This window comes from Phacochoerus africanus, chromosome 2 (genome assembly GCF_016906955.1).
Source record: "Phacochoerus africanus isolate WHEZ1 chromosome 2, ROS_Pafr_v1, whole genome shotgun sequence".
Taxonomy (NCBI): Eukaryota; Metazoa; Chordata; class Mammalia; order Artiodactyla; family Suidae; genus Phacochoerus; species Phacochoerus africanus.
In genome coordinates, this window is record NC_062545.1 from 92,799,596 (window position 1) to 92,813,429 (window position 13,834).

The 13,834-nt window shown below is 34.5% G+C and overlaps 1 protein-coding gene across 1 annotated transcript; it reads right to left on the bottom strand.

Moving 5' to 3' along the window:
* Nucleotides 1-11,639: 11,639 nt before the first annotated feature.
* LOC125120667 (olfactory receptor 5W2-like) lies at nucleotides 11,640-12,448 on the bottom strand. The gene is made up of 3 exons (XM_047769152.1): nucleotides 12,200-12,448; nucleotides 11,967-12,168; nucleotides 11,640-11,935 (listed from the first exon to the last, which is right to left on the bottom strand). The coding sequence occupies exons 1-3, from the start codon at nucleotides 12,446-12,448 to the stop codon at nucleotides 11,640-11,642; spliced, it is 747 nt and encodes a 248-aa protein (XP_047625108.1).
* Nucleotides 12,449-13,834: the final 1,386 nt, after the last annotated feature.

Consider the following 13,834-nt stretch of genomic DNA (forward strand, 5'->3'; position numbering starts at 1 on the left):
GAAGCATTATAATCTACTTAGTAAAAACAAACAAAAAACTATTATAGGCATTGAAAAAAAACCACTTTTATCTAAACCTGCATGCCATCATGGTGCATATAATTTTCTATGAACTTTTCATTTTTCTAGGAGATTTCTTATCTCTAGAAGTATAGTTGAATGAATGCATGTCTCATTCTACTTTCAAAATACCATGAACGAGACACCACTGTTAGAAATATAAGGCTGTAAGTTATAGGACTGAGCATTTTCTATGTTTGAAAGAACTCACATGCAGACCAAAAAACGTTGACATTGTTATGTTTCTCAAAAAACATATCTAATGAACATTGGTTTAAAATGTTTTTCTGGGAGTTCCCGTCATGGCTCAGTGGTTAACAATTCCAACTAGGAACCATGAGGTTGCGGGTTTGATCCCTGGCCTTGCTCAGTGGGTTAAGGATCTGGTGTTGCCTTGAGCTGTGGTGTAGGTTGCAGACGTGGCTCGGATTCCAAGTTGCTGTTGCTCTGGTGCAGGCCAGCGGCTGCAGCTCTGATTAAACCCCTAGCCTGGGAACCTCCATATGCCACGGGAGCAGCCCAAGAAATGGCAAAAAGACAAAAAATAAAATAAAATAAAATAAAATAAAATAAAATAAAATAAAATAAAATAAAATAAAATAAAATAAAATAAATAAAATAAAATTAAATTAAATTAAATTAAATTAAATTAAAAGCTTTTCTGTTAATTCTAGGAACCAGAGCATATAAGTGACTAATAATAACAAAGATGATTATGTTACTAGTCCTGCTCTAAGTTATCTTCAGAATTTGGTGAGACATGAAGTATTTTTTAACTTTCCTCTAGAAATATATTATTGCTTTGCCACTATACTCTTTACCTCTCTGTGGAGTGGTCTGCTGTCAAAGGATAAATTTCTGGATCCATCAGAGAAGTGATTTTTAAAAAGTTCATACAGCAGAATTTAACATACACACTTGCATGTCTTTAATTTCAAAGATTTTTCATATTGTAAAAAAGTGAAAATAGTATGAAGGAAAATAAATATGTCTGATATACAGATGTGTGTGTGTGTATTTGTGTCTGTTGTTTTTGCATGTATGTATCTCTATGTTAAGAGAAGAATAGGAATGTCAGTGATAGATATAACATATGAGGGATCTAAAATATGGCACAAATGAACCTTCTACAAAACAGAAACAGACTCACAGACATAGAGAACAGACTTGTGGTTTCCCAGGGGGAGGAGAGGAGTGTGATGGACTGGGAGTTTGGGGTTAGTAGATATAAAGTATTGCATTTGGAACGGATAAGCAATGAGGTCCTGCTGTACAGCACAGGGAACTCTATCCATTCTCTTGGGATAGACCATGATGGAAGATAACACAAGAAAATAATTTGTATATATATGTATGACTGAGTCACTTTGCTGTACAGCAGACATTAACATAATATTAATCAACTATATTTTAATTTAAAAAAGAAAAAAGAATGTCAGTAATTTTTTTTAACTCGAATATATATGGCATGTGGTTTACATGGAGTTAAATTTGCAAATATTGCTCTTTATAATGTGGTAACTAAATTTTTTAATAAAATATTTTTAAAAATCTTAAGCTCATGTATATATTGTTCCAATGATAAAAGAGTAAAGGCTTTCCTGTGTACCTACAGTAAAATTAAAACAATCATTTTATGGATACTAAATAAATTGATACAGATTCTTCCAGTTCTGCAAAGAAAATATTATTTTTTGACCACTAAATTGATGAGTTTATTAAACTGAAAAGGCAAGGACATAATGATTAATTTATAAGCCTCTCATTTTTAATGTAAATGTTTTCTCTTATATTCTTAAATCTGGATAATCAGGAACTTACCTGAGATGAGCAGGTCTTTCTCTACTTGGTACTAATGGCAAAAAGTAAACAAGTGGCATTTTATTTTACTAGTTAGCATTTGGGACTTCCATCATCTGGTTCAATGTATGCTAATTTTCAGTACTAAAAGTCTATGAAGAAAAATCAAAAGCAATGCATAAAACACCAACAGATTTAAAAAATCAGTATCTAAATTCAATTCTTAAATTTCATTCATAGTGAATACAGGTGTTGTTTGAGAAAATACCTGAGTTCCCCTAACAATCTTTAGAGATGAAAAATGTGGAAAGACTTCTTGTTTTATATCTGTGCTATTTCTTCACTTTTGGAACAGTGATTGACTCACAAGTATTAATGACTAATTCATCTTAAAATTTCCTCTGTATTTAGTTAGTCAAAACCAAAGTATTTATATAAATAAGAATTGATGATGTATTAATGACGTGTTCCCTTAACAGTCTTTTTTTTTTTTTTTTTTGGCTGCACCATGGCATGTGGAAATTCTCAGGCCATGGATCAAACCTGCGCCCCAGCAATGACAATGCTGAATCCTTAACGTGCTGCACAACAAGAGAACTCCAACAAGAACAGTTTAGGTTCATTACACTCAAGTAGTAAACTAACAGCTTGAAGAAGGGCTGCATAAAATATTACTCCTATAACACTGATTTGTATAGTTTGGCAATTTTATCATTTGCCATTGGAAAAAAAATGTCAGCAAGCCCTGTCCTTTGCTTTCCAGAAACAATATGAATGTGTGTGTATATGTGTGTGTATCCTATTTACATTCGTGTGAGTGTGTTTTTCTATGTGCATGGACACTCATTGAAATGAGGTGGAGGAGGCAGGGTGGTAGGTCTTGGTATGTGGTTTATGCATGCAGCTGTTGCATTTCTTTAGTATTTCTTTAATTCTGCTTAATAATTGGCGGGGGTAATGTTTATAGTCATTCCTATAGTGCACACACATGTACTCGTCAGGAAATGTCTATGTATATATATGTATATATATATGTATATATATATAGAGAGAGAGACATTTATATACATTCTCGAATTAACATCAAATGCCACTTATGACTATAATTTAATAGTGATTACTTTTAAAATTGGTATCATGCATAGTAACACTAAAAAACCTTTATTTTGAGTTCATGCCTTTATTATAAAAAATAACATTTTTTCATGCTTTTTAGGGTCACACCCATGGCATATGGAGGTTCACGGGCTAGGGGTCGAATTGGAGCTGTAGCCACCAACCTACACCACAGCCATGGCAATATCAGATCCAAGCCTCACCTGTGAACTACACCACAGTTTGCAGCAACGCCAGATCCTTAACCCACTGAGCAGGACCCAGGGATCAAACCCCCAACCTCATGGTTCCTGGTTGGAGTCTTTTCCTGTTGTGGTATTGTGCCACAACAGGAACTCCACTTCTATTTTTTTTTAAATGGCTGCGCCCATGGCATATGGAAGTTCTGAGGCCAGGAATTGAATCCAAGCTGCGCCTGCGACCTACACAGCAACTAAGGCAACACTGGATCCTTTAACCCACTGCACCAGATCAGGGATCAAACCTGTGCCTCTGAGAAGCTGCAGTGTGATACTTACCCACAGTAAAAAAGAAGGAACTCCCAACATGTATCTGTTTTTAACTGAAGAAACGTTTACTTGAATAGAAAATAGCCAATATTATGTTGTTTCTTTTTGAATCTACTAGAGGGTATACAATTTTCGTTCAATAGCACCTAGCACTTACGTCACTAAATTCTCCCCTAATTCACTCTGTGTAAAAATATGTGATTAATAAATACTTTCTCCATAATATATGATGCAACTTTGTTTACTAGAGGTGATATTTTCTATTTTGGTGAAAAGAAGAAAATAACTAGGAAGAAAAAACTAATAAGAAGATCCCATCCAGGGAAAAAATCTAAATGTCCATTGACATATGAATGGATTAAAATGTGGTATATACACAGTGGAATACTACTCAGCCATAAGAAGAACAAAATAATGTTATTTGCAGCAACATGGATGGAAATAGAGATTCTCATACTAAGTGAAGTAAGTCAAAAAGAGAAAGAAAAATACCACACGATATTACTTTTATCAGGAATCTAGTATATGGCACAAATGAATCATTTACAGAAAAGAAACAAACGCATGAACATGGAGAGCAGACTTGTGGTTGCCAAGGCGGAGAGGGAGGGAGTGGGATGGACTGGGAGTAGGGGGTTGGTAGATGCAAACTACTGCATTTGGAGTGGATAGGCAATGGCACAGGGAACTATATCCAATCACTTGTGATGGAACAAGATGGGGGATAATATGAGAAAAATAATGTATGTATTTGTGTAACTGGGTCACTTTGCTCTACAGCAGAAATTGACAGAATGCAGTAAATCAACTTTAAATTTTTTTTAAAAGTTTCCCATCCAGAAATTTTAGTACCTGTGACTAAACTTGTGGTTTGTCTTGGCTGTGGCTCTATATGCCCACTCAGTGTTGTCTCTGGAATAACTTAGAATATATATCTATGTCTGTGTCTATTCCCTGGGTTTTTCAATATTTGATTCTCAGGGGAAAAAAGATTTCCAATCATGGTTCAGCAGTAATGAACCCGTCACAGGTTTGATTCTGGGTTAAGGCTCCAGTGTTGCTGTGAGCTGCAGACATGACTCAGATCCCATGTTGCTGTTGCTGTGGTGTACACTGGAGCTGCGGTTCTGATTCAGTCTCTAGCCTGTGAACCCCACATGCTGCGGGTGCGGCCGTAGAATGCAAAAACAGAAAAAGAAAAAGAAAGGAGTGAAAAATATAACCATATAGTTTATTGTTGAATATTTCATATAAGTAGGGTTATCAAAGTAGAAATATAGACTTTTCCCACTATGCTTCTTTTCCTGTTCTCTTCAAATTCCAATCATTTCACCTGGTTAAAATGTTTATGGATTCCACTCAACCAACATTTGTTATTTATGCATTACCAATCCCCCCAAAAGTTGCCTTGTTTTAATTCCATAATAGACAATGTAAACACAAAAATGTACAACACACACACATGCACATCCATTAAACTTATTGTGACAATTAACAATTCTATATAAAAATGGAAAAATTCAACACAAATCACACTGCATAGAGTTAACCATGTTTCCTTGTACATACTACCTGATTTCTAAAAAAAATGAGACCTCAATAAATATATTTACATACAAAATATTCTGAACAGAGGCATTGTACACCTTTACATTAATGTATACCCATCTATTTCATTCACATTCTGGATTTTATACAATTGTAAATACATCTTTGGCTTTTTAAATATTATTTTAGTGGAAAGAAGGAAATTTATATACAGAAATGCCTATTTAACTATATATATCATAAGCAAATGAGTGATTGTGTGCTTAATACAATTCACCACATCCAATGTATCTTTATGGAAGTCCTTTCAAATGGACTCAAGGGACAAGAAACAATTTTAGAGTAGTATTAGGAGTTTTCATATATTGTCTCTTTTATTACTATACAATATCACATGTTTAATATACTATCTAATTTATTCTAAATTGCTATTAACAGGATATGTCAGGGATACACTTGAGAACTCCAGATGTTTTCTTGTTTATTTAGAAATCTCACTTGGAAGTTAACAGGGACACAGGATTTATTTTCATGTGTTTGTTTTGTTATGTTTCTTTTTTACATATAATGATTTTAATTTTTTTCATTATACGTGGTTTACAGTGTTCTGTCAATTTTCCACTGTGCAGCATGGTGACCCAGTTACACGTACATGTATAGATTCTTTTTTGTCACATTATCATACTAGAAATTCTCATACCAAGTGAAGTAAGTCAGAAAGAGAAAGACAAATACCACATGATATCACTTATATCTGGAATCTAATATATGGCGCAAATGAATCTTTCCACAGAAAAGAAAATCATGGACTTGGAAAATAGACTTGTGGTTGCCAAGGTGGAGGGGAAGGGAGCGGTATGGATTGGGAATTTGGGGTTATTATAAGTTTCTTATGTTTATTTGCTGCTATTTTCCTCCCTTGTTTTCTATGAAGCTAGATCACTTAGGCAAAAAAAAAATCAGTGAGAATTTTTAAAATTTGGGAAGAAAGATTCTTAGTGACTAATTTTGATGGATTTTAAATTCAGTTGTCATCCTTCGTGTGATGAGCCCCAGTGCTAAAATACTAAGTGTATTCTTGTGGGGGACATTGTTGAGCCAAAGGACAAACCATATAACTGCTTGCTAGTAATTGTCTACTCGTTAAAATCCAAGAAAGGGATGCATTTGTGTTACTCACATTATTTATTACCACTCTTTACTTTCCTTGCACCCATTTTTAGGATGTGAAATTTTCTTTGTTCCTTTCTTCAGATTCTTTTCAAATTAGTTATTCTCTCAGGTTTTTCCCTCTTGTTACATTTTGTTCAGCCAAGACCTAAACTTAGCTTCTTAAATAAGGCTGATCTTCAGACCATGTAGATCCACTTGCTTTCCATTTTCTCCTCCTCAGTGGTTTAAACCTGACTTTCTGGAGCTATGCTATTATTACAAATTAAATAACCCAATTTAGCTACTGAAGAATTTCTCATCTAAGAATGGAGTTTTTAAGAGTTGGAAAAATATATTAGGAGAAATTTTATACATCAAACTGAAGTAAGTTAAAAGAATTCATCTTCAGAGTTCCCTGGTGGCTCACCAGGTTAAGGATATAGAATTGTTTTTGCTGTGGCACAGGTTTGATTCCTGGCCTGAGAACTTATATATGCTGCAGATGCAGCAAAAACAAACAAACAAAAAAGAATTCATGTATATCTATAGGTTTCTGGGTAACTCTGGTGGCACTAAAAGCATGGTGCATAAGCAAGTGTCTACCAGAAGATCACATTTTTTTTTGTCTTTGTGCCTTTTCTAGGGCCACTCCTGTGGCATATAGAGGTTCCCAGGCTAGGGATCTAATTGGAGCTGCAGCCGCCAGCCTATGCCTGAACCATAGCAACGCCAGATCCAAGCCATATCTGTGACCTACACCACAGCTCATGGCAATGCTGGATCCTTAACCCACTGAGCAAGGCCAGGGATCGAACCCACAGCCTCATGGTTCCTAGTCAGATTTGTTAACCACTGAGCCATGACAGGAACTCCGAGATAACGTTTTTCATAAAATAGTTGTCTATCCAAGAAACACTGACACAAGTTTTATTTCACAATATTGTTTCCAAAGTACATGAATTTCTTTGCTTCCAGAGGAAATGTTAGAATGTCCTGTGTGTGGACAAAGACACAGTTGTTCTACAAGAAATAATATGAGAATTTTAATAATATGAGAATTTTATGAATACACTGTGGACAAGAAACTACTAGATTGAAAAAAAAAATCTTGTGGTTGCTTACAATCTGATAGAGAAAACACTTTGGTTTTAAAAAATCTATTTAGAGTGTAATACATATATAGAAAATTTTCATTTGAAAAAGTATCCCATAGGATTTCCCTTCATGGCTCAGCAGAAACAAATCTGATGGGCATCCATGAGGATGCAAGTTTGACCCCTGGCCTCACTCAGTGGGTTAAAGATCTGGCGTGGCTGTGAGATATGGTGTAGGTCACAGATGCAGCTTGTGTCTGACATTGCTGTGGCTGTGGCTTGAGCCAGTGGCTATAGCTCCATTCGACTCCAGCCTCGGAACCTCTATATGCTGTGGGTGTGGTCTCAAAAAGACAAAAAAAAATTACAAAAAAAGAAAAAGAAAAATTACCCTGCAAATAAGGTTTAAGTAATGAAAAGTGTCCCTTCATCTACAACTAGGACAAAAAGTGATCATGACTAAAATCTCCAAAATCATCTTATAGACCCATTTCAAGTTGATGTCCAACATAAGTTAGTTTGTAATTTTGTGATCTGTATAGCAGTAAAATTGCAGGGATTTTTCCCCTTTTTTGTCTTGCTCATTGTACTCAGTATTATGTTTGTTAGATTTCTCCATGTTGTTTCATGTGGAAGTATCTAATTCATCTTCACTGCTGTGTAGTTTTCCAACATGCAGGTTTACGATGAAGTAGTTTATCTAATCTAGGGCGGATGTCAGGAAAATATGGTGCATGCAGTTTCATTGGATGTGGGAAACACCATTTCTTAATATACGCTCTCAGGAAACTTGTACCTAAAGTTTTATTGGAGTTGGGGCATACTGTTTATGTATTTATGCTCTAGGATAAGACATGGGCAATCATAAGTGGTTATGATAACAAGTTTAAGGCTAAAAAACCCTAAAATGTACAATAGCTAACACTTAAAAAAATTGTTGACTACTGTACTATTGTGTTGATGAAATTTAAGTTGCTTTCAGTTTTATACTACTGAAAATAATTCCATGATGAATATTTCCATGCATGTTGTTGAGTGAATATGTTCACTCATTTTGCTTTGCTGTGTTGAGAGCATAGAATAGTTATACATCCAGGTCTAGCAGACGTAAGCATAAGGTTTTACAAAGTATGGTGCAATTCTCATTTCTGTTCTCAAAGTATATGAATGATTCACATCCTCACCAATACTTGACATTTCAATTGCAGTTGTCATAATCCTACATTTAGATATTCATATTTTTCCCTGAACATTAATAAATGTGGATATCCCCTTCAAAGTGAGAGCGAAATTCTGAATTGGAATAACAGGCCACTAAAAAGTGTTCTATTTATAAGTATTTCATCTTCTGAAATCTTTTACCATCCCTCTGGCTTAAAATTCAGGGAGAGGAAAGCCTAAAGTTTATTGAATCAATGCTATTTTTGGAAATTCATTTATAGAGTTTAAAATTCTTATTCTGTAATGAATATGCACTAGATCATATAAAACAATCAATATGCAGATAAAATCACTATTTAGATGTTGTAAGATATAACTATCATAAGAGGGAAGTGGGTTAATCAGATTACATATCAACATTCTCTAATTTTAAACAGTAATCCACTGATACTATACTTTTATTGGATTTATATTTTCCAAACAGTTTTTTTCCCATGCTACTGCTCATAAGTGACAGTTTCAAAAGAGTATTGGTTAATTAAGAGTATATGGTATATTGGAAACCCTTAAAGCCTATTACAAAAATATGTATTATTCATGGGCTTTTTTTTCTGGTATGATAACTTCTGATAGGTTATAGTGTCCTACAATGCTCCCTTGAAAAGCAGAAGAGTTTCTTGGGCTTTACTTCCTTTCTGAAAGGTTTTTACTCAAGGGCATTTAAAAATGGCAGATGGAAAATCTAAGACATTTGATGGATTTTAAATTGTAATGTCTAAAATTGTAATGGATAATTAAAAGTGTCCTGAGTCTTATTTGATCCTTCAAATATATGGGCATATCTATGTATCTCAATAAACTGATTTAGTTTTAATCATCAGAAAATAGAGCTGAGACAGAAAAATATTGATATTAGGAAAATACACAGATGAATGCTCTTTACTTCTAGTGTAATTATTATGAAGGTTTTTAAAGATCAATTACCTTAGTATCCAGAAACATTTAATGTACCTTCCTAAAAGACATAAAATATGTATATGCATTATATAACATTTATATTACATGTACATATGTTTATTTTTGTATTTGTCACACAACATATACATACATAACTGGGGTACTAATTTCTAACACACATTCAAAAATGTTATCTGGTATTTTAAATTTATTATTGAGTTGTTTGTTTTCTAATGTTGTGTTCCAGACCATATGCAGTGCTTTGGATAACAGAAATGGAATGCCCAATCATTGTGCAAAGAATGCTCACCATCTCATAATAGAGGCAGTAATTTGGTAAATAAGGTATTATTAAAACAATGCTTAAAACAATGCCTAATAAGGCATTGGCTTATTAGGCATTGCAATAAAAGGAACGTTTAAATAGGATCCAGAAGGAGCAAGAAGGGAAGTAAATTTTCCTGGAAGGTTGATAAAGGAGTTGACTTTTGTAATTAAAACACAGTGATATATTTTGCCTAGGCACTTTCCATTGCTCTTTATAACCTAACCATTTGGACATTTTTTCTTCTATTTTTCCCAGTTTTATTGAGGTGCAACTGACAACATTGAGTTTCCTTAAGGTGCACAATGTATTTTTTTGTTACACCTATAATTTGTGTAAAGGTTGCTCCTATAAGGTTAATAAACAGATTGATTACCTCACATTGTTTCCTTTTTATTTCTGATGTGTTGAGACCATTTAAGATCTACTTTCTTGGCAAGTTTCAACTATAGTCAGCACGTTGTGGATTAGATCCCCAGAAACTACTCATGTTATAACAGAAAATTTGTACCACTTGCTCAGCATCACCATCCCCTTACCCCTGGTCCTCCAGCTCTGGTAACCACCATTCTACTTTGTTTCTTTGAGCTCAACTCTTTTAGAGTCCTCATACAAAGGAAATCATAGGGTAGTTTTCTTTCTCTGTTTGACGGATTTCAATTAGCATAAAGCCCTAATGGTCCGTCTATGTTTTGGGAACCATGATTTTGTAGGGGAGGAAAATTTGTCACCCCCAAATGTGCCTCTTTGGTATGAGGATTATTTCCAGTTGAATATTTTTAAGACCCAGACAGCTCAGGAAGTTTTTTTTTTTTTCTTTTGTACCTCTCCCTTAACTGCCTAAAAGTATTTAGCTAGAGGATCTGTTCCAGGAAGGGAAATATTCTGTAGATAGCTATAGAATAATATGAACTAGGTGTATGGACAGGGAGGAGGAACTTAAAAAAGTGAACTAAAATTTTTCTCTATGCCTCATTGTTTCTGTGCAACCAAGGAAACATTTGTTTATATTGTCTTCCTGTGAAGTGCTTTCCTCTGCTTTTAATTTTCAGACTCCTACCCCTTTCTCTTTTGTTAAAGATACCATATATATCTCATTTTTACCTGTCTTTGGAATCTCTCATGTTATAGACATTTTAAATAGGTTTCTTCTCATGTATATAATTAAATTTGTGTTTTATTTCTCTTGTTGATCTATCTCATATAAATATAATTTTAGATCAGCCAACAGAACATAGGAGGGTAGAATTGACTTTTTTCCTTCCTCAAAACTTCATTATTTCTAAAAAGTCTACCTCTAGAGTGGAAGCTTTTCCATCTCCAGACCTCTCTAATTGTCATACTTTGTGCCTGCTACATTTTCCTACCCCAACATGAGTCTTTTTTTATATTTGAGAATGAAAATTCAGTTAAACCTCTTTTTACACTAGGTTTGGAAACTTTCCTTGGATTTACTATCTATTGCATTTACTTCATGCTGATATTGAGATTAGAATGAGTTATTTGGTACTTAATGTCAGTTACTTAAAATAGCTTATAAGATTGATTGGTATGGATACTACTTAATGTACTTTGAATTAAATGCTTAATTCAAAGCAATTAAATGTTCCAAGTTCACTTAGTAAACGTACAATAAATTCAAATATATAAAATTATGGTTTTAATGAACAAATGAACCAAAAAATTGGCAACATAAGAAAGGGTTACTCTACAAAGAGGAAGTAATATATATAAATTCTAGACACATAATGAAGTATGATATATTTGGGGTATTGAAACATTTATTAAGATTGGGCTTTAAAATAAATGTCCGTTTTATCAATAAAATATTTGAGACATGATTGCTTTTCTGGAATCATGAAAATTAATTTTACAAATACAATAAATACAATGTCTATGTGTGTGTAGTATAAATATTTAAAACCAATTTTTGCATTTCAGTTTTTCCAGGGACTCTTTCACATCCTTGTTCCTTAAGCTGTAAATCACAGGGTTTAACATGGGAATCACAAGAGTGTAAAACAATGAGGTCATTTTGTCTTGATCTAGAGAGTATGAAGAACTTGGCCTGAAATGCATAAAAAGCATAGTTCCCTGGAAAATTGCCACAGCAGTAAGGTGGGAAATACAGGTGGAGAAAGCTTTGAACTTCCCCTCAGCCGAGTGGATCTTCAAGACAGACAGAATTATATAACCATAAGAGACAAGGACTCCTGAAAAGGTACTCAATTCAATGAAGCCAACGTATCATTAACACATTGACCTGCGTATCTGAACAAGATAGCAGTAGGAGAGGGGGAATGTCACAGAAGAAATGGTTAATCTCATGAGAGCCATAGAAGCGTAAGTGGAATGTTAGTGTCTTGTGTATCAAAACATCTGCCATTGCCACCATGTAAACCCCAGCCTTGTGCAGGGACATTCTAGACATGCTGACTGTATAGAGCTCTATAAAGCTATAGAGACTCTATGGAGACTGTATCGAGCAAGGGGTTCCTAATGACCTTGTACCGATCATAGGCCATCACTACGAGCAGAAGACACTCAGCATCTGCAAAGATGCAGAAGACCATGAATTGCAGAGCACAGCCATAGAAGGGGATTGCCTTGTTCTTGGCCAATAGGTCCACCAGCATCTTGGGTCCAATTGCTGTGGAATAGCAGAGGTCACAGAAGGAGAGGTGGCTGAGGAAAAAGTACATGGGCATGTGCAGCTGGGGGTCCATTCAAATCAACGTGATCATTCCAAGGTTTGCCAGAAGATTAATCAGGTAAACGAGTCGAAATGTGGTAACTAGGGTCCCTTTATTCTCCGTGTTATTAGAAATTCCCAAGAAAATGAATTCAGTCAAGGAGGAGCAATTCCCTCTACCCATTCTTCTCTGTTCTTGTCTATACTTCTGAGAAAATGATTAAGAAAATGACACATGCATGTGTAACATTCCTGTACATTGGCAAAATGTTGTAAAAGAGAACATGATTTCTTCCTTCGAGTGCCTTTTTATACTCATATTAACCAGTATTTAAATAGTATCCCCTATTTAAAGATGTATTATTCTATTCCGCAATAGCAAAAATTATCTGAGAAATAATGTTGAGGAACATTGATCTGAATCTAGATGTCATTCATGAGATATGTTACTTTCTGGGAGTTCCCTTCATGGCTCAGTGGTTAACAATCCCAAGTAGGATCCATGATGATAAGGTTTGATACCTGTCCTCGTCAGTGGGTTAAGTATCCAGTGCTGTCCTGAGCTGTGGTGTATGTCACATGTGGCTCAGATCCCACATGGCTGGGGCTGTGACATAGACCTGTAAGCCAGCATCTATAGTTCCAATTTGACCCCTAGCCTGGGAACTTCTATATGCCATGGGCCAGGCCCTAAAAGGCAAAAAAAAAACAAAAAAAGGAAAAAAGAGATAAGTTATTTTATACAAGTCATCACTGTCTTTACTTGCCTTACCTCAGGGAATAAATTTGGATGAATTTAACTCTCTTCTCCTCTTCAAAATTATATGGAAGAGACACCAGTGATAGAGATACCAGGCTGGTAAGTTATATAGGATTAAGCATTTGTATCTGCATGAAAATATTCACATTGATACAAAAATGTTTACAACATTTGTTTCTGAAAAACTTGATTAGTTTAAAAATCTTTGTCTAATTCTAGAAACAGTGAACACATCAATGATCAGTGGTAAATAAAAAAATCATATACTTCACTGGTATTAGTATGTTGTATTTAGTATTTAGTGAGATATGAAATAAGTATTATCATATTACTGACCTATTTTCTAGAAGTTTATTATTTAGATTTTCCACAATAATTATTACCTCTTTGTGGAGTTGTTATTATCAAAAGACAAGTCCCTTGACTAGTGGAAGAAAAGAGCTAAGAGAAACTGAAACAACAGAATTTACCACACATGTTTTCATCATTTTAGATTTTAAATAGTCCTTTATATTATAAAATAGAAATGAAGTAAGCAGCAATAAATGCTTGTAAGATGCATAGTTTTCTTTCCATTGTGATTGTGTGTATTCATACCTGTATCATGTACTTACATGTGTGCATACTTTTAATGTATAAGGGGATAGAAAGTAAGTAGTG